The 24097-nt window shown below is 38.7% G+C and overlaps 1 protein-coding gene across 1 annotated transcript in view; it reads left to right on the plus strand.

Moving 5' to 3' along the window:
• The window catches only part of LOC148648797 (receptor-type tyrosine-protein phosphatase-like N), a 151072-nt gene that overhangs the window by 56984 nt on the left and 69991 nt on the right, over positions 1-24097 (plus strand). The window contains exons 8-11 of the mRNA XM_088606732.1: positions 2535-2569; positions 7344-7621; positions 10248-10334; positions 21552-21631. Coding sequence (XP_088462858.1) covers positions 2535-2569; positions 7344-7621; positions 10248-10334; positions 21552-21631 — 480 coding nt within the window. The remainder of the gene's footprint in view (positions 1-2534; positions 2570-7343; positions 7622-10247; positions 10335-21551; positions 21632-24097) is intronic.

A 24097-nucleotide genomic window follows, 5' to 3' on the forward strand; every position in this document is an offset into this window, starting at 1 on the left:
ACTCAAACACGCCAATATATAGTTTTCAGGATTTTTTATTCAATTGACATGTATCTTATCAGATTGCAGATTCTGTCTTGTGGCATTCTAATTCCTCTTATACAGTCTGGATAATCAGGTGGCTGTTCGCTAGTCTCTGAGCCTTAGTGGCCACACATCATCAAAACTCTTGTCACAAAAGATCAAAGTGGTTCAAGTCTGGTGCGTAGAGCATCCACATCATGCCTGGCATAAAAACTATCACAAAAGAATGTTGTCTTAACATGAGCAGAAAGAGGACCTTCCTTTGTAATGTCAAGACGAGCCTGCAGAAATGTCAGCAGATGAGGACTTGATCAGATTGCCATCAATCAGTACAAGAGGAGCTCTCTAGCAACAGTCACTCCATTCCAGACCATCAATCTTGCAATTGTCCTGAATTGTGGTCTCCCAGGTCCTATTATTGGCTGGCTGTAATGTCTTACCATGTAAGAGAGCTTACAACAATCCATGGACTTAAACCCCAGTATACCAATGGTATAAAGGCATTATTCTTATGATGAACAGTATATGTTAGTTCCTGTGCTGGTTTAATTTATATCAAGTTTAGCTTTCAACAGGTTAAAATGCCTCATTACTCACACCACATCAGCTGCCTCACTAATTAGGTGTTGTAGTGCTTATGTAACTGTCAAAGTCACCTTTCAGTTATGAATGATCAGTTAATCAAAATGATGCCAAAAACATTTAACCAATTACCAATTACCAATTAGCATTTAAGCCTAGTAAATACTGTATTGTGCTGTATATACTGTGATATCAGAGGTAGGTCAATCAACACTTTTAGATCTTAATTGGTTGTTAATGGAAAAGCATCTTTAAAAACTGTGATACTTGCCTAATGAGTTCCAGTTCTTCAGGTATGGTAGATGTCTCATGTCATTGGCCAAAGATCACAATAATGTTGTCTATTTAGCCAGTTAATTAGGAAAATGTTGAATAATGGAAGTACAGTAGTAAAGTTGGAAATCCTTATTCTGTAAAGTTTTGACTGAGTGATAGTTCATAAACAGTTTGAATTGCAACTGAATCTCTCCATCTCACTGAATGTCCTTACACATGTGTGTGAATCCAATATACTAATCAACAAGCTTCAGTCATTGATCAGTAGCTTCAGAAGCTTTTTTTTGCTTTCTTTTAGCAGTTTTCAAGTCATAAAATGGCTTGGTTTAAATATTAAACTTTATATTTTAAGTGTCTTACACTGTAAGAAGAGACAAAAGTTTTTTTTTTTTTTTCAAATCAGTGAAGTCTTTTATCTTTGCCTGGAACACACACCACAATGTGTTTCTGTTTGATTAAATTTCATTAATGCATGCTGTGGATTCGGAACAAATGGTTTGTTGAGAGGTAGTTTCTGTACTGCTGTGCTCAGCTACTCCTAACAGATCTGGATTTCCTTCAATAGACCTTTGCGGTGCTAGTTTGGAAATAAAGTACCTAGTTACTTTATAGCTCTTTTGGATATACGTATGTCTAATGAAGTGTCATATTAGTAATCTTTAGTACATTAAATCTTAGATGGCCCCTCTTTTTTGAATAGACTCTCCTACCCTCTGGGAGTAGATGTCAGATCCCATATACTGTATAAAAACTAAGAGAGCATTTATACCTAAAAGCATTTGGTTTTTGAACAATGAAAAAATAGCAGATGGAGATCTTATGTTTCTTTTTTATTCTTTACAAGATAATTGCCTGTTTTTTAATCATTTACTGGTAGAGTTATGATTCAGCAATGTTGTTGAATGTTGTTTTGTATTAGATAGATAAGACTTTATTGATCCCAAAGGGAAATTGATGACATTCTATTATTGTGTTATTGTGTTGTGCTGTTCTTGTATTGTATTATTATCATATATGTTTATGAGATATTCATGATGTGCAAGACAAATACCCTAAGGTGCAATAAAGGTAAGTTCAAATACAGGAGAAAAAAAGAGTGGCACGTGTTTTGAGGATGTAATTTTATGTGTCTGAGGTTTGAGAATGTCTTGCGCGTCTTTGTGCACTGTAAACGTTTGTTGGCGAGTCGAGTTGCATGTCATTTTGCTCCACATTGCTGAAAAAGAGGAATCAGTCTGTGAAATAAGATGTGGCTAAGCAGTGAAAGAACATGGAAAATGAACTGAAAGTACCAATAGACCAATAGACATCACAAACACTCAGAATCTGAAGAATCAAGTAATGATGCCCAAAAATACCTGAATAAGAACTGAGTTACTCCTTATTTCTTCAGGCATGAAAGGGGTTTTGTATATATTAAGGGAAAACAGTGTTTTCTGTTCAACACTTTAACAGTTTTACTACAAAAAATTGCAAATGTAAATATTTTGATATATTTAGAAATTTAAAGTTTAAAAACTTAAGATAAAATACCTAGAACATTTAGTTTATCAACATTTGAAATCCCAATGGCCAAAAGCAGTCCTGATACAAAGAGGATGTGTTTGCATCCGGATATGTTTACTTAAACTTCCTTTTTTTTTTTCTTTTAGGTGATTATGAAGACAAAGCAGTCATAATTGAAAAGGTAAGTTTGAAGACACAAACAAAAGATTTTATTAGTTCCAAAGCAAACTTAACACAGATTTAACTGTTCCAAAACAGTTGGAGAACATCGGAAAGCTGAAGCTTTATTGATAGATTACTGGTAAATGAAAATGCTAGATACAGTAGGTCAGATGGCGTAAGTACCTTTTCAATTGTCCTTAAGTTGACACTCAAGCTCTTTTGGCTAATGTGTTTGTGCCTTTCATCCACAAGGTGGCAGTAAATACTCCTAAAGCAAAGGTTCTTAACCCTTTTAGACTTCAATACCTGGTAACCCCCACCAAAAGTGGTTATTAATTTTGATTGCGCTTTAAGGATTGATAAATGTACAAATAAGTTAAATCAAACATTTATTACAACTTACTTTTGGAAAGAATTGCAAGAATATGAACTAACAGACATTTCACTTCACAAAGAATAAATGAATAAATAATCAGTCATGGCAAATTTTAAGGTAGACTAGCAACAGAAAGATCTGCGCATCTGAAAACAGAAGCCAGATGAGTAGAAATTGCAGGACAAGGTTGACAGTTGACAAGCTGTAGTTAGGTGTGCACAGCTCTGTTCCAGTTCAAGTTTTGATTGTTGTCATATGTGGCGGTTAGTTACACTTGCATAGAAAGGGTGAGTGGGATACGGATCAAACCTAAAAAACATACTAACCAAGGCACTTGTATCACCTTTCTTGATCTGTCATGATGATCTCACTTTTGAAGTATGTTAAGTGGGCGTTGTGTGTTTAAATCCAGCATCCATTGGAATCCTGGGCACCTCAGGTTAAAGAACCTCTGTCCTAAAGAATTAAGCATAATAATATAAGCTAGTATTAGAGAAGTCTTAATCTTTATGTTGTAATCTCAAGTATTCCACATTTGCCCTCAGCATGGTCAATATTTTACCTGGCTGTCGGCGAGCAAAAGAATTGCTTCAGGAGCAAGCCTCACACAAAATATAGTTACAGTATCTTGGAAACAAGAGGTTTTTGTCTGGATATGGTGGCACAAACTGAATCACAGCGGCGTGGTGAAAATACGTTAAAGAAATGACAGCAGCCATATCACCCTGCAATTCACAACTGGCAACCCACTGAAGCTCAGCAGGTGTGAGCCTGGTCAGTACCTGGATGAGAGACCTCCTGGGAAAAACTCAGGTTGCTGCAGGGAGAAATGTTAGTGGGGCCAGCAGGGGGTGCTCACCCTGTGGTCTGTGTGGGTCCTAATGCCCCAGTATAGTAACAGGGACACTATACCGTACAGGCGCCGTCCTTTGAATGAGACATAAAAAACTGAGGTCCTGACTCTCTGTGGTCATTAAAAATCCCAGGGCGTTGCAAAAGAGTAAGGGTGTAACCCCGGTGTCCTGGCCAAATTTCCCAGTGGCCTTTGCCAATCATGGCCTCCTAATAATCCCCATCTCTGTTCATTCTTGAACATTTTTTTAACTGATCATATTTCTTTACTTTTAGGCAGTGCTACTGTATTTTTATTAATTCACACACACAATAAAGAAATAGTGCTGCCCCTATACATCAGTTTGATCCATTCAGTGACCTTGAATTTTTGTAAGACACACAACACAAGGTACTGGGTGTTTGGTACCTTGAGCACATGCCCAGATTTCAAGTGTCCTCCTATTTTTTTCCTCATGAAGACAGTTTTTAGAATGTACGCCTCATAAAACTGAAAATGGCTCAAACTGTTGTGTAATGGAGTTGATAGATTGTATCACTCTTTTTCCCCTCTGTTGATTTCTTTAACTTTCTTAAGTGGTTAATTAGAAAAATCTGTTTGTTGCGAAAAGATTTGAGCTTCCACTGAGTACTACAATTAGATTGTGTTTTAATTTGTCCTGCTTTATTAAGCGTAGAAGTGGAGGAAGGGAGAGATACTACGGAGAACTACATTCTGTCACGTATCTGACTGTCACATATTTGAGGAAAAGTTCATTTTTGTACAACATACTTGCCCATGCAAATCCAAGCGATAGCGTATGTTCTGCATCAGATGCTTTCACAATGATCAGTTTCCATGCTTCATGCAGGTTTTAATCGCATTATCAATTGTGGCACTTCTTAAAAAATGTGATGGAAGGCAAAATCGGTTACAGGCTAGCCCGGGGTTCCTGAAAGAGAATGTCGAAGCCTGAGAATGTAGTGAAAGATGTGCAGCTGTTTCACTGTAAAGAAAAAGAGCCTTGAAGCCAGCAGGTGCAAGTACAGTTTGGGAGAGCTGCTTTCACAGTTTCTAGTGTTTCCCCCTCATATGGAATGCTCATTACATTTAACATTTATTTAACCACTTTTCTAGAATATCTCTGTGAGCACTAATGATGCTACTGTATGTGATTAGTAATGCAGGGGACTAGGCCTTGGGCTCTTCATTTAGAGTCTTTTTGCATTGATGCAGTAAAATTGCCATGAGAGCTTGTCAGGACTTGTCAGGAGAAAGGAAATAGGACTTGGGCTTGAACTGAGGTTTTTGGTAAAGTTGCAGACGGATGCCTCTTCAAACAACGTGGCAGAAGGGAATCTGATGATTCAGAATGCAATGGTTTTCTGTCTGTCTATAGCTTTCTATTTATCGTGTTAATCTGCTTAGCCTTATGCATACAAACATCCACTGGAAAAAATTATGTTGCGACTACGAAGAACAAAAATATATCAGTATTTGCACCCCTGCTGGTCAAGCAGCTAAATGAGTGAGTTAGTAGGAGGTTCTAATTCAATCTTCAGCCCTGCTACTCTGTTTAACCTCTTTTTTTACATCCTTTGAAAAAAATAAGAGGGCAAAATCCTGCATGTCTGTAGCAGTAGATGCAGATGCATAGTTTGCCACACAATCTTTCTAAGCAGCTTTGGATGGAATGATCATTTAATTTCTAATTGTTTCAATTGTTATTTTGCCTCATGCCGCTCACATAGCACTCTTAACCCTTGTAAAAAAAAAATGCACATTTATCTCACAGAAGCAGCTTTCAACCCTAATTGAGAAAAATGTGAAAATCTGAGCATGTGAAAGCCAGGAGCTCACATAGTGAACAATCAGCTGCTGGTTCTTTCAAAGGGGAGAGTCAGCTAGAAAGTAGTGCAGGAGCATAATGGAAGTGAGGTAGCGAAACAAAGCAAAAGACTCCAAAGCAGAGTCAAAGAAATGCAGTTTGCACCAGCATCCACAACCAGAGCAATAATCCAGAACCACCAGAGAACAATTTCAATTGAATGCTTGAAAGAAATGGATTGCCAAGAAAATGACAGCACAGCAGGTAGCTGAATCATCCAAGCAACGAAAACCAATGCATGCTTAACAGCCAAGAGTTTAAAGAAGGATACGTGCACACCAGGTGTCTGCGGACCCCTGAAAACAGAAGAGGTGTATGTACTGTGTGCAGACCTCATTTAAAGAAAGCAAAACTAAACCACTAAGATTTTCCAGGAAATGGAAGCAAAAATATAAAGCATTCTTCTGCGTGATTCTTTGTTCTCTTGCAACTAAAATTAAAATTAACACCTCCCTCCAAAAATGGATCATTGTACACAAAGACGAGGAAGCCATCAATGAAGAAAACTATGAACTCAAAGGTATTTTAGCACTGCAGTAAATAAAAACATTCATGTGATTGAAGTGCATGAGATTGCTTCCACATATCGAAAAGCATTCTGCAAAGTGCAGCGTGTTGATACTGTCTATTCATAGGCTGGAGGTTTTTACCTTCCATCATGAAATGACCCAATGTTTTTAGCTACAGTAGGTCAACAATTGGTACTTGAAGAACCCAGTCACCAAAATTTTCAAATAGTTGTCACCATTCTCTCAACTATACCAGATATAATGGACTCTGATTTCTTCAACAAACTGTAATACACTGATTGCCAGTTACTGTAGTGTGCTTTCTGAAAGCTGTAAGACAAAATATGTATATACAGTAGGGTCTCAATATCTGTAAATGTATCATTCTTGAATTGCCTTATTTACTCTTTGGTCTGGCTGACGAGGTCTTTGATGGGATAAGAGCAGAACAGGATAAAACAGAACCAAAGATTTAAAAAGACTAGGATTGTGAGACACATCTAGCTAGTAAGTGAGACGCTCCCTGCCCACTGCCCACATACACATTACACAGCATCCGCAACTCAAGTGTTTTTTGTTTTTGTATTGTAACAAACACTTCAGTTCCATGTCCGTGGTGTGGGGATGAGAGGCCGGAGACAACTTTACAGTCTCACTGACAGTTTTATTGCCCCTTTCATTACAGTGGGATGTGTTAATCACAGAGGCAGACAGAGAGAGTGCAGGCATCCTGTGGATGGAGAGGAGGGATTCATGTTGTTTATTTTAACTGATTACTATAGGTTTGTGATGGCTGTTGTTTCTTTTAGTTGTTCAGTGTTATTTTTATTAACTTGAAGCCAATTCATTAGTACTTTAATTGTTATATAAGGGAGGATTATTTACCTATGTCTTTTAACTATACATACTCTATACTGTAGTACATTATGCAATGGTATAGGAGTGGACTTGGTTATATGCAAATTTGGCCATTCACAATAGCTCTCTTAATCAAACCCACGCAAATGTCAAGAACCTACTGTACTAATCCTGGGGTGCCATTCAGTAAAATGTTCAGATTTTTGCCTCGCTGCGTTTCTTGGTGCTGAAATTGCTTTTTGCTGCCTGTCTGATGGACAGGTACACATGTATCAGTTGAGCTGAAGTGGAGGCTGCTGTACCGAGGTGGAACTGCTTATATCTCCACAGACCGAGGTAACTGAAGGGGACATGACACATGAAGATGAGAGGGAGACCGAACCTTCAGACAGGCTTCCGGTTCCACAGCTCGAGCCCCAGCCTGCCGTCACGGGCACCCCCCTCACCCCCTCTGTGGTCCTGGGAAGCAGCTCTGCTGGAGAGGGGGCCAGTGTGTCCATTGAGGGAGTGGAGAAGATAAAGAAAAGCTCTAGGGGTTCTGATCCGGATTTTGCCAAAGGGTCCTCTCACACCAAGGAGGAGTATGGCTACATTGTCACCGATCAGAAGTAAGCTTGTCCATTACTATTTAGCCGATTATAGACTATGTGATGCATAGACCCATATTCTGCAGTGCAGTTTTCTCATGACGGTCTCAAGAAGCCATTTTTATTTGGGTCTGTATGATGACTAGAATGTTTACATTTTGTATGATATGCAAATGAATTAAAGGTTAACTGGAGCAGGACACTGAAGAGCAGACAAATTTCCCCCATGTGATTCGCTGTGGAAGAATGGTAGGAACATGCAAGATGGAGAAACCTAATTTCCCAGAAGGCTTTGGGGAATGGTCTGCTGCTCTTTGTCAGGGGAAGATGATTGGTAAAGTGCCGATATAATCTATAGACTAGACACAGAGAGCAGATACACTGGAGGGTGTTGCATCCGTGAGAGAAAGAGCTGAGAGAGAGATCAAGCCAGCAACAAGTAAACTTTGAAACTGTAGACAATGAGCTGGGCAATTATTTTCTGAAGAAGACCTATTTATGATTGTATTGGTAAGCAGCGTAGTTGCCCAGTTTTTGTTTTAAAGGGTTTCCCTTGTGTTTTTTTGCATGCTAAAGGACTGAGCAAAAAAAAACAACTGTTATAGCTAGCATCTTAGGGTGCCACAGCTGCTTTTTCCCACCATCTTTCTTTTAATTACATGTTTGAGAGAATGCTGAACAGTGTCTGAGAATCTGTGTCATATTTTAAATGGAAGAATTCTGGTCAGTGACAGAGGTCAGATGTGTGAAATTTCACTTAATGGTGGAGATTTTGTTCACCAGCATTGGGGAATTTCCTCTGAAACATGAGGGCAGTGTCAAAAAACAGCAGATACATTAATCAATTTAGATTCTTGTACTACAAGGGTAGGTAATAGGGTGACTGTGTTCAATTTATTAAAAATTCACATCCTAGCTTGAACCCTTGCTTAGTCCAATACTTTTTTTTGTCTATTTTGATCATTTGATTTGCTGTAATTGGGCATTTCAGGTTCTTGTGGTGCTTTTTATTCTGTCCTCTCCTAATCCAGATAGATTAGGAGAGATTAGGATTGCACTGTGAGCACAAATGCCTTGTCATTTAAGCGACTTAAGAATGTCTTGATAAAGGTGTTGCTTTTTTAGGGAGTAAAAAGTCTCTCCTACTTAAAATAGGACAGACACCATAGGCTTGATTGTTCCAGGCTGCTGGAAACCCTTGCTGAGAGAATCCATCTCTCACTACAAGCTCTTTTATCAACATCGGGTATGACACGTAAGTGCCAAAACATCAAAAAATAGTTAGGAATTTCAAAACATATCTTACAAACCCTATACTGTATGTTGAACTGCACATGTTGCTATAAAGACTGTGTATACTGAAGATGTGAAATAGGTACACCTCACCTCAGTCACACCTGACTCGCAGGACAACCATTTTGTTAATTTTTATCACAAATATCCAAAGTTATGCTCTCTATGAACCTATCATAGTCAGAGATCTTTTGCTGTTTTTTTGTTGGTGACCACTTTCATGGTAATAATTCTGTTTATGCTGCGCCTTTCCTTTTTCTCATCCCTTGTATCATTACGCCAGTTCTTAGTATAGATTTTCGGTTGTGTCCAGCCTTTCATGAGATGTAGTAAAAGTCTCCGAACAAGACGATAAAAAGAAACAGCAGCAGAGTAATTCAGCATAACATTGGTTAATCTCCTCTTATGTGTCATTAACAGCACGTTTCCGAATGAAAAACTTCAAATAACTCCACTTTTGAACAGACTAGGGCTTAAAGGCCTTCTTATTTCTTTCAATTTTTCTTGGTATGTTTGGCTTTTTGTTTGATTCTTACATTTGTTTTTTTTTTTAAATAAAAACGAAGGGCAAAACTTTTCCCTTAATCTAGACTAAGTACTCATCGTGACCAGACAATTACTGTACACTTGATCCGCCCCCCACATTGCATACGAATACGGTTGATTTTGCATAGAATACAGCAATGCAGTTAGAATAACATTTTAATATCTTATAGGTCTGACTCATGAAAAAGAGAAATGTGTGCAGGAAGATACTGGACAGAACTGAAATCTAAGCTATATATGAAACTAGAAGTTATATTTACATAAAAATGAGAAGATGTCAAACAGAATTTAGGAATGGAGTGCTGTACTGTATGTTGAATAACAATAACCCTTCTCTCAATGGGAAATAAGTGCCTAAAGTTTAGAATCTTGTTACAGTGCATTACAATATTTAATTATATAAATATTTCCACAGACGTAGATGATGACTTTTTGAGTTCCATGTGTCTGATTAAAAGGGAAGAAATTTCTCCAAGCCCAGCGCAGGTTTCCCATGCTGTGTGTATTTGCATTGAGAACATCACACCATTGGGCTTTAAAATGAACAAACCTAGACCAGGGGAAACAGTAAAAACCTGCAGGGATGTGCATTTAAAAATGAGACCACTTGAGGCACTTCTTTAAGCGCTGAGGGAGTCTGAAACAAGTTAGACATGTTATTAAACAGCAGGATGAAATCCTTGGGTCAGATTGGCTACTAGCAACCCAACCCAAGTTCAGTGGGTTGAATGGCTTCCTTTCGCTATAACTTTTCTGATGCTTTTATATCCATGTGATGCCTGCTCTAAGCCCATCTTTGTCTTGCCAGGCCCCTGAGTCTGTTTGATGGTGTAAGACTGCTGGAAACCCTGGCTGAGAGGATCCATCTCACCACCAGCTCTTTTATCAACATCAGGTATGGCACATGAGTGCTCTTTCTGGCTCCTCAGTAACATTTGGCAGGCACTGATCCTTGTAGAAAACCTCCCCCTGATAGGGAGCTTGGTGGTGCAGAGGATTAGAGAGCAAATTATAGTGTTCCTAAAAATACAACATTATAGGTCACGAGAGTGACCATCGGTGAAGGTTAGGGTAGGATCTTGGTCCCACCACTAACTGACCCCTCCACCCCATCTCCATTAAGAGAAACGGGACACTATCCTGTTTCCTACATGATCATAAATGAAAACTCTTCTAAATCACGAGGTTCTTGAGTTAACAGGGACACCAGTACACCGCGAATGATTCTCTGATTTTTGCCGTGCAGGTGAAAATTCATGTTGGTAAAGTCCAGTGTTAAGTATCTTAACGCACAGACTGTAAGCTATCAGTATCTCATTTTCACGTGAGGCAGTGATACTCTTTCCTGCTTCACAAAAAATGTAAACACTTAGGCCTGCACTCTTGCTTCAGCGTCCTTGTTGTTTTTTTTTATCTAAATGTGCTGAGAAATTTCACTTCGGCTGTCAGTCGGCAGTGTCTTCCACTCATCTGACATTACTCTTGTCAGCAGCAGAAGCGTCTTCTTTCAGAAACTTAAATTGATCTTGAAGATTCCCATTGAAAGAGCCGGCTGGCTTTTGTGGCATCTTGCAGGTTTGCAATGCCTTTGACTAGCACAGTATGTAAGTAAGTGGTTGCTCAGCGCATATGTGATTGTGAGCAGAATGGGATTCGATTTTAACACAGTATTACACAGTAGAAAATCTACCTTCTCTTTCTAATACTCATTACTTGCACCGTTCATCTGAATCATCAGCCATTTGTCGAACTCACGTTATGTTTTGTGTGAGAAGCAACAGATATTAGGTATGGGAAAATATGGGACAATTTGATGCTTCTTTTCCCAGGAAAATGTGAGGACACCCATGTTATGTCTTAAATGCAGACATGCCCCTTTAGAAACGGGTCATATGGCCACCCTTTGTTCACATACTGTATTTTGCCTCAGCTGCGTGAGTCACATGGAATACTGTTGTTCTTTTGTTGTTCTTCACATCCTGACCAATTTGGAGAGTAGTGGATGTGCCTGATGTTTCTCACCGCAGTTGGAGAAACACCACCTATGTGCTTTCAGAGCAACACGGTTTGGAGAAAGGTGTTTTACTTTGCCATTGGAAGTGACATTAGGAAGATAGCAGGCTCGTGGACATGAAAGGAAGCCGACACCAAGACAATTGGAGCAGGGGACTGTTTTCCTGGTCGTTTGCACACTACAAACAATGAAAGGGAAAATTATAAGCAAATATAATCCTGGCCAAATTTCCCATTGGCCCTTACCAATCATGGCTCCTAATAACCCCCATCTATGAATTGGCTTCATTACTCTGCTCTCTTCCCCACTGATAGCTGATGTGTGGTGAGCGTACTGGCGCACTATGGTTGCCGTCGCATCATCCAGGTGGCGCTGCACATTGGTGGTGGTGGAGGGGAGTCCCCATTACCTGTAAAGCGCTATATAAGTGTAAGCAATTATTATTATTATTATTATTATTAAGTAACAGACAGTTGTATCCACATGCAGTGATGTGATATTTTTCAAAACCCCTTTTAGTTAGTTAGCACTCTAATAAAATGGGTTCCAGCCCTCAAAAGATATTAGTCAGCAGGGTACTAAGCGACTAAGAACGATTAAAAAAATGGAAGGATGCCAGCAGATCTTCAAAGCTTGTATCTGTATTCTGCATGCTCTTATCTTTGCACTGAAATATCTAACAGTCCATGATCCATGTGACAGTGCAATATACTGTACATAAGTCAGTTTCTTCTGGCAACCAAATGTAATGATCATCTAGATAATTATTAGATATTTGCCCTTGATGTAAGCACACACGAGGAATGTTCTCATTTGTTTGATTGTGTTACTTTAATATTTAAAATTGGATGAATAGCACAGAGGGCACTATAACTCAAGTTAAATAATTGTATTTCATTTTAAATACATTAAGTTCTATTTAACCTGCAGTTAGTATTCATTTGTTTTATACACACTTTGATATACTGTATATGCAGCATAATGTATACAATTCTTTAAAAAAATATGAGAATACATGCAAAATGAAACATACCTTCCAAAAACATATTTGGAATAGATAGATTGTAGATAATAGATATCTTTAATAGATAAAGAATATCTTCTTTCAGATCATTAGAAGGCCGTATGACAATGGAACTGACAAATAAGCTGAGGTTTTCTTGCAGTGATAATTTATTTAAGGAAAATGGATCACAGTAAATTAAAACAAGTGAAGTATACCAGAAATCACAAATGCTGGACACTGGGACTCTATACAGTATGTCTGAAATGTTTGGGCATCAATAACACCAGTTTATTCAGAGAACAGTCGGTCCAACACCCATTTTCCAGATGTCTCACAGCTTTTGAAATTGGAAAACATAGAAGGCCTCGAAATTAGAGGTTATAGAGTCTACCAACCGAGGAATTCTACACAAGAATAATATGACACAATGCAATTCCATCTTGAAACCTTCTTGTTCCATCCTGATCAGCTTGGAACTGTATCAATTTCAAAATGGCAAACATCCCTTATATATTGCAAGTAAAGAAAGGCATTTAGAAGTAGCTATATCATAACTGCATCACACTGGAGATGAGGTAAGAAAATTGTGAGGCCACATCATGAACCTTTTAGAATTATATCCACACCTAATAAGCCTAAAAAAATCAGAAGCATTATAAAGTAGAATAAATGTGATTAAAACATGCGTTTCAACATAGAAAAGTTTCTGAAGAATAATGTAACCTACTTAAATCACATACAGTATATTTGCTTAATTTGCTTAAGATGCTTAATTTGTACCCCCAAAGATTTACAAGTGTGAGCTCTAGATGTGCAAGCTACAATTAAAACAGGTTGGCAATCAACTTAAAAAATTGGAGTGATATTTCATGAATATGCTTTTCCCCAAGGACATTGTAGAAAGTAGGTATTAATCTAGAAAAGATAAATATGTATTTTTTGGTGGTAGTTAATATTATCAGACATCTGAGCTCAAAGCTAAAATCTGGGCAGGGATGCTTCTGGAAAATTTAGTATGAAAAGAAATAATGCATTTGTGCCTTAAATGAAAATATGTTTAGATCCTGAGTGCTCAGCCAGTAAAGGTACTGGCTTGAGCACAGCTAGATTTGTCTGATTTGGGCCATGTCAACTAGTGATTCCCCAAGTGGAGGTGACAGCCAGTTGAACTTACTTCAACACTCAGGGTAGGGGCTGATTAGTTTGCTCTCAGTAATCCCTATGGCCTCCTGGACATTTGCAAGTTGGTGGGACTGTTGGCAAAGGATGTTTCTCTCATCCATTTGGCATTGAGCCTTCAGTCAGGAGTCTGGGCAGCGTGATGTGTGGTTATGGTTAAAAGCTGGGCCAGTCAGAGGAGTCTGCATCCTTCTTCTTGGACATAGTCCTGAGGCAAGACTAGGAAAAACACACATTTGAGGATTCCAAATTCTGAAATATTATGAAAGATAAATCGACCATTCAATGGTTTTTTTTTTATTTTGGAAAATCTTTTATCAGTGTCTGTTTTGACATGTTTGTAAAACCTGGACAGTGAATGCAGGCATGGCACAGAAAGGCCTAAACAGCAGAACATACAAGCATAACAAGATACAAATAAGCGAGATAGAGCATGTTATTGGAAGAAAAAAACAATCTGTTCCTGCAGCAACTTAAACAGATATTTTTTTTACATGAAATGTAGAAAAAAAGAGTAATTTAAAGGGAAGATAGATATGGAAAATGAAGAATAAAATACTGTAGATCACAGAAAATGTCACTGAACCACTCCAGGGCATAAAATGAGCACACCCTTTCGTGTGTGTTTTTGTGGCATTTCAGGAAATATGCTTTTTAAAGACAAAGTCAGCTTTTTTATTTTAAAACTTAAGAATATTTGGAAATACAGTACTCATTTGGGCAGAAAGGGTTTTTTTTCCCCCTTACATATGTGAAGGTTGAGGTCCAAAGTACTTATCATACAGGGCAGGAGTGCCCATAACTTGGATTTGCTGTACCTTTGGTTGGGTACACACTCAATATTGGTTGATGGGGAGGAGAAAAATAGTTTAATTTGGTTAATTTGATTAAATCAGTTCTTTCACTGGTGGCTTTTTCCCCCAGTTTTCTACTGTTGGCAAAGGCAGTATTATCTGTGCAGTGATGTGTTGTACGTGAACTCTAAATAGTTTCAGATATTTGAAATTAGATATTTTAAATATAGTTTAGATCATTTGCTTTGGGTCACTTCAGGAAGGGACAGTTATGTAAATTCCTGGTTTTTGTTACAAGAGAGTCTGTTTGGGTGTAATCTAGATTGAAAGAGGCTGCTTGATCAGAACACAGGGATGGTAAGATCCCATTTAGACTGGGGTGACAGTAGAAGCTTTCTTAGCCCTTAGAGGTCTATTTCACGGGAAGTCAGTTTTTCCAAAGAGAAAAGGAGAATTTGCCTTTTTAAAATTTTGGGGTTATTTCTGAAGTTGGTAGGGTCTTCTCCCTTAAAGGATACTCCTGTTTCCTATCCACTAAAAGGACCTGTTTTTATTGGCGTCTTCCATTTTGTCTTCAGTTAAGCAACTAAAATACATCTTTTTATTAAGACAGTTTGAAGCCCGTCTCCTCATGTACGCCAATACGAGAGGAGGGTATTTTCAATAAGGACTTAAATGTTCAAATTGAACATGTTTAGGAGTTATAAAAGGTCAGAAAAACAGCAAAAAAATTAAAAACTAGCATGTTTTGACTGCCATAAGTAGTCACGCACTTTACTGTGGTAAATGTAAAAAGTCTGCAACATTACTTTGACAAGTCACAAAAATTTGCTGAATGGTCTCTGTGTGCAGTAACAGTGGTTCACATGATTTTAGAAATAAAATATAAATGCAAGTGTCTCTGGAAGGTCCCTGAGTCAGCAAAGACTCAACCATGAAGAGTAAGGAGCTTACTTATGCAAGATAACAGCCTATATTGAGTCCTAGACTCAATAAGACATCCTTGGCAATAGTTTTAAACTTTCTCAGGCGTCTCCGTAAAACACAGACATGGCTCTCCAATAATGGCACAGGAACTTTCTGAAGGAGTAAGGTGAACTCATTAGGAACATGAAAAGCTGTCATCAAGCCTGCCCTGCTGCTAACAACAGGCCTTCTGAATACTGATGTAAAATGTGAAATATTACTTCTTTACTCAAGTGCCTTTCAAGACCAGAGTAATTCTGTCACTAATCCTGAGTGCACTTTTTGAAACACTATTGCCGTAGAAACCAAAGTTATAAACACAAAAAATAGAATGAGAGGTTTTGTTCTACACCTTACATTTCTGTAGTTTTCTTTCCCGAAGAAGTAACTTACTGTATGTGCATTATAATAACTGCTCAGACCATAATTAATAAGCTGAGTGTCTTATGACCATGGAGCGCTAATGTGCCGCAGACTCACATGCTAATTTAATGAATATTTTAGCTGTCTGAGTAAGCTCCTCATGAGGGTACTGTCAGCAGCCAACATACATTGTTTAAAGGATTAATATTCCAAGTATTCGATTATATACCCCTCAAAAAATAGAATGAATCGCAGTCAAGACATGCCAAATGCCCCTCTCCAGTGCTGGTAACAGATTAAGACTGCTACAGATTTCCATGTGGTCCTAACAGGCTCATGGGTAGTTCTCTATGTTTTGGACATCAAGTTGGAGGACTGCCTGGGGCAGAATTTTGCTCTCATCTCCGTCATCCAAATCCACAGGAGATTATAATCGATTGCCATTGTTCCATTTTTCGGTCTGTAATAGTCCACTTCTTTATAGTGGGCTTTGCATAGGACTGTAGTAGTTCAGGTGGGGAGCTGCGTCAGCATGCGTAGGCTGCAAAGGAACAAGTAATAGGCTTATTCCATGCTGAAAAAATGCTCCATGCTCACACCCGAAGAAGGGTACACGGCCAAAACGTTGTGTTTTCTTTCTTCTCTTTTCAGCATGGAATAAACCTATTACTTGTTCCTTTGCATAGGACTGATTGGTGAAGCCAGGTTGTACATTCGATATTAGGTTCAGTCGGATGCTGTCTTTACTGGTTTGGGCTGTTTAATCTCCTCCTGATCGTGAGATAAGAAGATACTCATTCTTCATCCTCCTTGGGTTGGAGAGCACTAGTGGACAGGGGATCTTCCTTTTAAGCCTCCTTACGCGAGCAATCTCTGTTAACACAAATTCTCCACTGACGATACCAAGTGTATAGTTGTATATTATGGTGTATAGTTTTCCAGTGCAATTCAGCAAGAAAGAGGTTTATTTTGGTTCTTGCAGCCTCAGTTGTCAATCACAACATATTGAGAAGGTTTGAGTGATGTGCAGTTGATTTGCTGAGCTTTGAATGCCTTCTAAGATGTCAGAATTATTACATTTGAAATAGATTGTGTCTTTTAATTGTCTTGCAATAGCATTGTCCAACCAATGCGGCAGTTGAGCATGTTATTTATTGCTTTTTAGAAAAGAAGTGCGGCATTATTAGCTAAAATGCTGTAACAGGTAGATTAATTGCTTCTTTACCATTGATAATTCAAAGCATGTCTTTAGCACAATTAAAAAACGGTACATAGTTTTGAAGCTTTCACAGCTTCTATTAGGCTGCCAGCTTTCTTTACCCACAAATTTAATCTTTAAGAAATTCAGACTTTTGCTTCCACTGGATATATATTCTCTTTAAGAACACCAAGTGGGAATATTAAATATATTCATAGTAGGCTACCTTTGCCCAGTGTACAGAATATGAACTACTCCCGACTTTGGAATTGATTGTGAATGACACAGACTTGAAAACAATAATATTTGTAATGTTTGATGGCTTAGGCTTATAAGCATCAAATACAAAATAGCAATTATTAAGTGCTTGAAGAAGTTCACCATCTATTGAAAATTGTAGACCATGGAAGGAATTTAAAGTAGATTGCTTTGATCTTTATGTCCTGAAGACACAATGCCCATTTTAATGAAATAGAAATGTCACCATATGAAAGAGATGGGGAAAAAATATATAATAAATTGTAATTTCCATGTATTAAACGATGTTAAATAAGGTCATGGCCGAGCTTTACGTTATGAGCCTTTAAACCAAGAGTCTTCACCCCTGGTCACTTTTGGATTTTCATCACAATTATTTTGCTGCTACCACAACTAATCGTTGCATTTAAACAGTGCTTTAGAAGCCAAAGGACCCCTAAACACTTTAAACATTAAGTGAGTGAGAGTGATTTGTTAAGTCATTAGCCATCAGGGCCCAGAGATCTTTTAGTTGAACAAAATACTGGCTTACTTCATCCATTACTTGCTGAACACCTGTTTCTTTCATCAAGGTGGCCTGTAAGACTTCCCTGGACTGAAATTTAGCAGAACCAGGCTTGGAGACCTTTGTTTTAGACATTGGCCATACTGTATCATCAAAGAACCATATTTAAAAATGCCTTTAGTCCAAGTGACACAACCAATATAGTCTATGCTCTGTATGTTTGTGACAACAGAACCACAGATTTTGAGCCAATTTGGATGTAGAATGGCATTCGAAGACGAAAATTTTGGGGTTATTTCTGAAGTTGGTAGGGTCTTCTCCCTCAAAGGATACTCCTGTTTCATATCCACTAAAAGGACCTGTTTTTATTGGCGTCTTCCATTTTGTCTTCAGTTAAACAACTAAAATGCATCTTTTTATTAAGACAGTTTGAAGCCTGTCTCCTCATGTACGCCAATACGAGAGGAGGGTATTTTCAATAAGGACTTAAATGTTCAAATTGAACATGTTTTGACTGCCATAAGTAGTCACGCACTTTACGGTGGTAAATGTAAAAAGTCTGCAACATTACTTTGACAAGTCACAAAAATTTGCTGAATGGTCTCTATGTGCAGTAACAGTGGTTCACCTGATTTTAGAAATAAAATATGAATGCAAGTGTCTCTGGAAGGTCCCTGAGTCTGTCTAACCTGGTCTTATCCAAGTAGTTATTATATCTGTGGTTTATTGTTTCTTCAGTATATTCCTTCTTCTTTAGAAGAGCCTTTACTTAAGTGGTTCCATTCTTTACCCCTCTGTGTATTGAAATTGTGTTTTATCTTGTGTATTCCTTTTATTTATTGTTGTTGTCATTCTGTAAAGCACTTTGAGAAGCTGCCTTTGAAGGCCCTATATAAAATAAAATGTATTATTATTATTCCAAATTGCTGATTTAGGCCTAATGTCCGTCCTGTTTCTGATTCAACTTCTCTTTTCTTTTAGCTTCACAGTTGCCAGCTTTTCATTAACAATTGTTAAAGTATTTTCTGTCTTGCATTTCACTTTCCAAACTGGTCTCAAAAAGGTCAATTAAAAAGAACCCCAAAGGACTCAAAACAACTGAATAATAAAGAGTATTAAATTGATTAAAAGTTGTATGATACCTATCAGTCATGTTGTTTGTCCGTATTTGTTTTACAGTTCATTGTGAAAATCATACTTTTAGAGGACACTGTAGCACATATTGCATTATTTCTGACAATCACAAGGCTCCAGATATAAATGTACACATCTGGTTATGAATTCTTAAATAGTTTGAACTGTTTCATGATTTTATTGATGTGCCTTCATTAAGAGTCAATTTGTTTAGGCATCTGACTATATCGGTTTTCAGTTAAGGGAAGTGAAGTCTTTTTCAGCCTTAGACCTACAGACCTTAATTAGAAGCTGCAACAATTCACTGGAAACAGTTCCAGGAACCTGTTCTGAGAATCTTGAATGACTTAATGCTGAACATACTATTTCATAGCATTTTGAGCCATGGTAGTATAAGCATAAAATGCGAATTGATATTTAGATTTTTTTTGCAAGCTGCTCTTAAGTATCTTACTTTAGAACCTTCAGTCTTGAGTTTAGTTCTCAAGAGCAATATTAAATGTAGATGTACTATAGCACTCTTAATTTGGTTATATTGTGATTTACGACATAGCAAAATACACATTTAGCATGATAAAAGAGGCACAGTGGTACAGATGAGAAATGAATTAGATACCATATTTTATCTAAATGAATTAGATACCATTGGCTGTTACTATTCAGTATACTGCATATCCTACCAGTCACAAAAGATAAACTCCTACTATTTGTCCAAAAATCCATAGTGCTTAGAAATTGGAGTTAACATGATTTTTTTCTGAATGCTAGAAATGTATGTAGGAGCCACAAACTCAATCATATACAGTATCTAGAAAATGAACTCTATTGCAAGTGTAAGCCAAATTGTTCAGATACTGTATGTAGCGAAGCACAATAACTATAAATATAATTTCTCACAAAGACTAATCTTCAAAATAAATCATGTTTGAAAACACAATAGCAGGTGGAATAATGTCGGTTTCTTTTATAAACATACAGTAAGTGACCTGTTCTCATAAACAAGCTGGTACAGACAATGAACAAAGAAATGGAGACGCCAACGTGTGCCCTGTGTACATAATGATAAAAGTATTGACCCGAACCCGGTCCAAACCCGCTCCATGACAAATTACACCAAACAATAGTGATGCGCAGGTTGGCTTTTTTTTTTTACTCCACCAGCCAGCGGTTGTGAGAAACGAACCCGCACCTGCCCGACCCGATCTAAAATCTTGTTTATTAAACCCGGGCCTGACCCCTGGGTGTGAGTCAACCCGCGCATCACTAAGCTGGGACCATCTGTCCTGAGACTCCTTAACCCTTCTCTTTTCCCTAATGTTTTCTTTTAAAAAAACTTTTAATAAAAACATGCCTCACTTAGAAGTGGAATTCTCGTCTCTCTCTTCTTGCATGTTCATTAGTGCTTTTTTTTACCTCCCTTATCTCTTCACAAAAACCCTCCATAATAATCCTATAATACACAATATCTTTGCAGTCATTTTTCCAGACCACCTTTCACTCCCCATCCTTTGTCCTTTTTCTCCTGCTTCCCCACACTGTGAAGAAATCCTTCGCCTATTCCCACTACGCACCTTGCGAATCAAAGAAACTTTTTAATGCTTCCTCACGGACTCGTCTCGAAAATGACTCATGAACCACCTCCTTCTCTGAAAGAGAAGATTTAATCTACTAAACTCCCGTTCTATACCACTTAGTCCCTCCGGTAAAAGTAGAGTTGAACATTTAATGATCCAAAAATACCTGGGATCAAAATACAATCTGTTCAATCCAAGTGCCTAGAAAAGATCATAGTATTTCTTGAGGCTTGTCCTTTGTGGTCTTTCACCGCAATGTAAAACCTTTCCCTTCTGGTCAAACTGCTCTGGAGGAATCCACTAATTCAAACTTTTGTGAAACACATTTCAAAAGAGTGGCAGTCTCATCTACTGTGGGAGTCACCTTACAGCTACTCTCTATGATCCTTTCCATATCCCATCATCCACTACTCTTGACATCTCCTTCAAATTGAACAATATCTCTTCAACCCAGTAACGGAGCCCTCTTGTGCCGATGCCTCATTACACATTGTAACCATGAACATTTAAATTGCATTTCTAGAAAGTCTAATTTCATCGGACTGCCCCATCACACTATCCCCTCACGATCTTTCTCCCTTCCGCTCTGACAACGCTTATCCATTGCACATCCCACTCTTTTCCCAAGGGTCGAGTAATCAGCCATGATTTGATGCGGAAGATATTTTTGTCTTCCGCTTTTATTTCCAGCTCGTTTTGTAATATCTTTCCGGAAAGAAAGCTAACCTACTCTACGGGTTTGGCATGCCCCCTCTCACTTTTCGGTCAGGGCGACCTTACAAAAATGGACTCCATGGACACACCTTGCAGTCATGTTTATTTGCTCACGTAACGCATGAGCCACATCTGTGTGGAAGCCCTTGCTTTCAACGTACCTGAAGTCTCATTTACCCAGATGTTTCCATTTTTTGTCCACTGCCCCTAGGGGTTGTGTCTGTCTGTATTAAACAGCTCCATCTGGAGGCTGCTGGATTCTAATATGTGATCATCTCTTTTTTTTTTTGGAGGGGTGCTACATTTTGGAGTGCTGCAAATTCCTGGGAGAGAATCCAGGAGCTATATAAATGTGGGTTCCTCCATATCCAGTCTCTCACTCCTAATTTGCTTGCCTGTTGTTTCAGTGTTGTAGGTCCTGCTTTGACGTACCGCATCAGGCAGAACAATCACAACCTCAGTGCGGAGGATGTGGCCGACAAAGCTGGTAAGTGGACAATGAAATGGCTAGAAATTGTCTGCAGCGGTTTTTGTTTTTATAAAATGGGCTTTCTGGGAAATCTCTGTGAAGACGCAAAGGGGCTTTCATCTTTAGAACACGCCTTGCTTTGTCGCTTTGAGCATGGACTTTTAAGAGTCGGTACCTCTACAATTTAAATTTGGCTTTCAGAGACGTTTGCTTTCATGAAGAAGATTTTATTGTTGTTGTTTTTTTCTCTAGCCAAAGCAGTTTTTTCTCCAAGAAAATAAACAACACCATTGGCATTCCTGGATGTTTTGATAGTTTTGGGGAGTTTACTTGAGCAGTCACTGTGAAAACCACAGAACTAAAAAAAAATCATTATTGGCTCAGTTATAAAGATGCTTACCATTAGAACCAGAAAGCACTATATTTATTTTGACCCTCCTTTAACTTATGAAGACACATAACTGCTTCCAAAATGTTGTTTGAAGAGCATCCATCTGTAGGTAATATGAAAAGCATTTTGTTGTTGAAATTCTTTAATTTTGCCACCAAGGGATTTGGTGGGATACAGTTAGCTAACCTCCTTGTGATTGGACATGAGGCCATCTCCGTTGAAAACTGGATACCCATTGTATATAAAGATTCTTGCTGGAGGAGCCTCATCTTTTATATCATACCAATCAAATAAGCTAAGAGATAAGATCACTTTATTAGCCATATACAATTTTTTGCATTAGGAATTCGTCTTTTTGCATACCCCAGCTTGCTCTCCATGAGACACACAGACAGGGAGAGAAGCTTGGGGTCAGAGCGCAGGGTCAGACATTGTACAGAGCCCCTGGAGCAGCTGGGGTTAAGGGCCTTGGTCAGGGGCCCAACAGAGTAGGATTCTTCTGCCAGCCACAGGATTTGAACCGGCAATCTTCCAGCCACAGGCTCCTTAGCCAACTTATACTTAAGTGCTGTTATAACAAACAGTTTGGATGGAGCATCAGCTCTTCCACAGCTGTACTGTAAGGAAGCAGAAGTCACTTCACAGGAGAGACACTGATGTGAACCAGATTAAAAGAACAAGACTTTGTTTCTGTTCACGTTTAGAATTAGCACTGCCAAACGGAGAGCATGTACTGTACGTCACACAGGTAAAAGAAAAAGTACCCCTTCTGTCACGAATATACTTCACAGGTAAATAAATCAAAATAACCCAAAAGAGAAGTGGATTCGAGCTCTCACAAAGTGTGGATTTAAAGGTTTTAATTGCTTAAAGAAACAGTTCAGATAAATGTCGCCAGCATGCCCTCATTTTGTGTTGTTGTTGTGGTTGTTGTTGCTTTTTGTCAGAATCCTTTCATCAGTTGATGAAAGTGTTGATGAGTGACAGCAGAAACACTGGCGCTGTTTTGTTCCGGTCTTTGATGCAAGGCCCTGAATTCAGAATCCCTGTTATCAGCTTGCTTCTATTCAGCCCTTTTGTGTATCTAGGCCTCATAAAAGCACTCCATTTGTTCCCCCCCCCCCCCCCCCAAAGAAAACCCTTTCAGCTAATTTGCAACATGGTGTAAAGCCCTGTTCATTAACATAAACATTGCCTATTCATGGGAGGCTCTCTTTAAAGACACGCTCTATGTCAAAGCGTAGGGCGGGGGAAAAGGGTAATTAACCCAGTGTGATGCCCATCACCCAGTGGCAGCTCGCTTGTGTGGGGTTGGCACAGTGCGCAGAAGGATGAGAGGGGACACTCTCTGGGAAACGTGTCCCCTCTCTTTGAGAACAGGGACATTGGCCACCCCCCACCACCACCATCACCCTTAGAGAGCACATTAAATTGTCAAGAATAATTAGGAAACTGGGGACACATGCTATAGGGAGTTTTCTGTAAGCTGTTAAGCTATGTAAGTTTCTATTTTCTGAGGACTATTACTGAGGACTAGTTTACTTTGTTTTAAGTAACAAACAAATGCAGATCAGGAGAGTCCATGGCACTCATCCAGCTGTTTCAGGAAATAAACTAGGGTATCGGTTTGAACAGCATGGCTGGGTAGCTTGTTCCATGCTCCCACTGCTATTTGGGTAAGGAAGTGCCTTCTGTTCTCAGTTTTCAGTGCACTTCCAGGTAGCTTCTGCTTGTGCCCTCTGGTTTAGTGTTTCTCTGTTCATTCTGAAGAAATCCACTGGGGTTGACTGTGTTTTTCGAAGGGAAGGAATTTTAGTCCTTCAAGACAGTTTGTGCCATTATCAGCATCGAGCTAGACAGTGCTCCTGAGATATCAAGGTCCATTCAACCCCTAATATATATTACATTGTGTATTGTCCTCTTGCATGGTTTAGGGTTCTAGCCCTTAACCACGGTCAGGCAGGAATATGATCATATTAATTTTTCGATATTCTTTCTTTTTTACTTAATTTGGAACAGATGTATTAACCTAGGAGTTGGTGAGTGAGTGGTAGAATTGTAGGATGGTGTGGTGATGTGGATGAAACTGACCA

This window comes from Lepisosteus platostomus, chromosome 14, assembly GCF_059453375.1.
Source record: "Lepisosteus platostomus isolate fLepPlt1 chromosome 14, fLepPlt1.hap1, whole genome shotgun sequence".
Taxonomy (NCBI): Eukaryota; Metazoa; Chordata; class Actinopteri; order Semionotiformes; family Lepisosteidae; genus Lepisosteus; species Lepisosteus platostomus.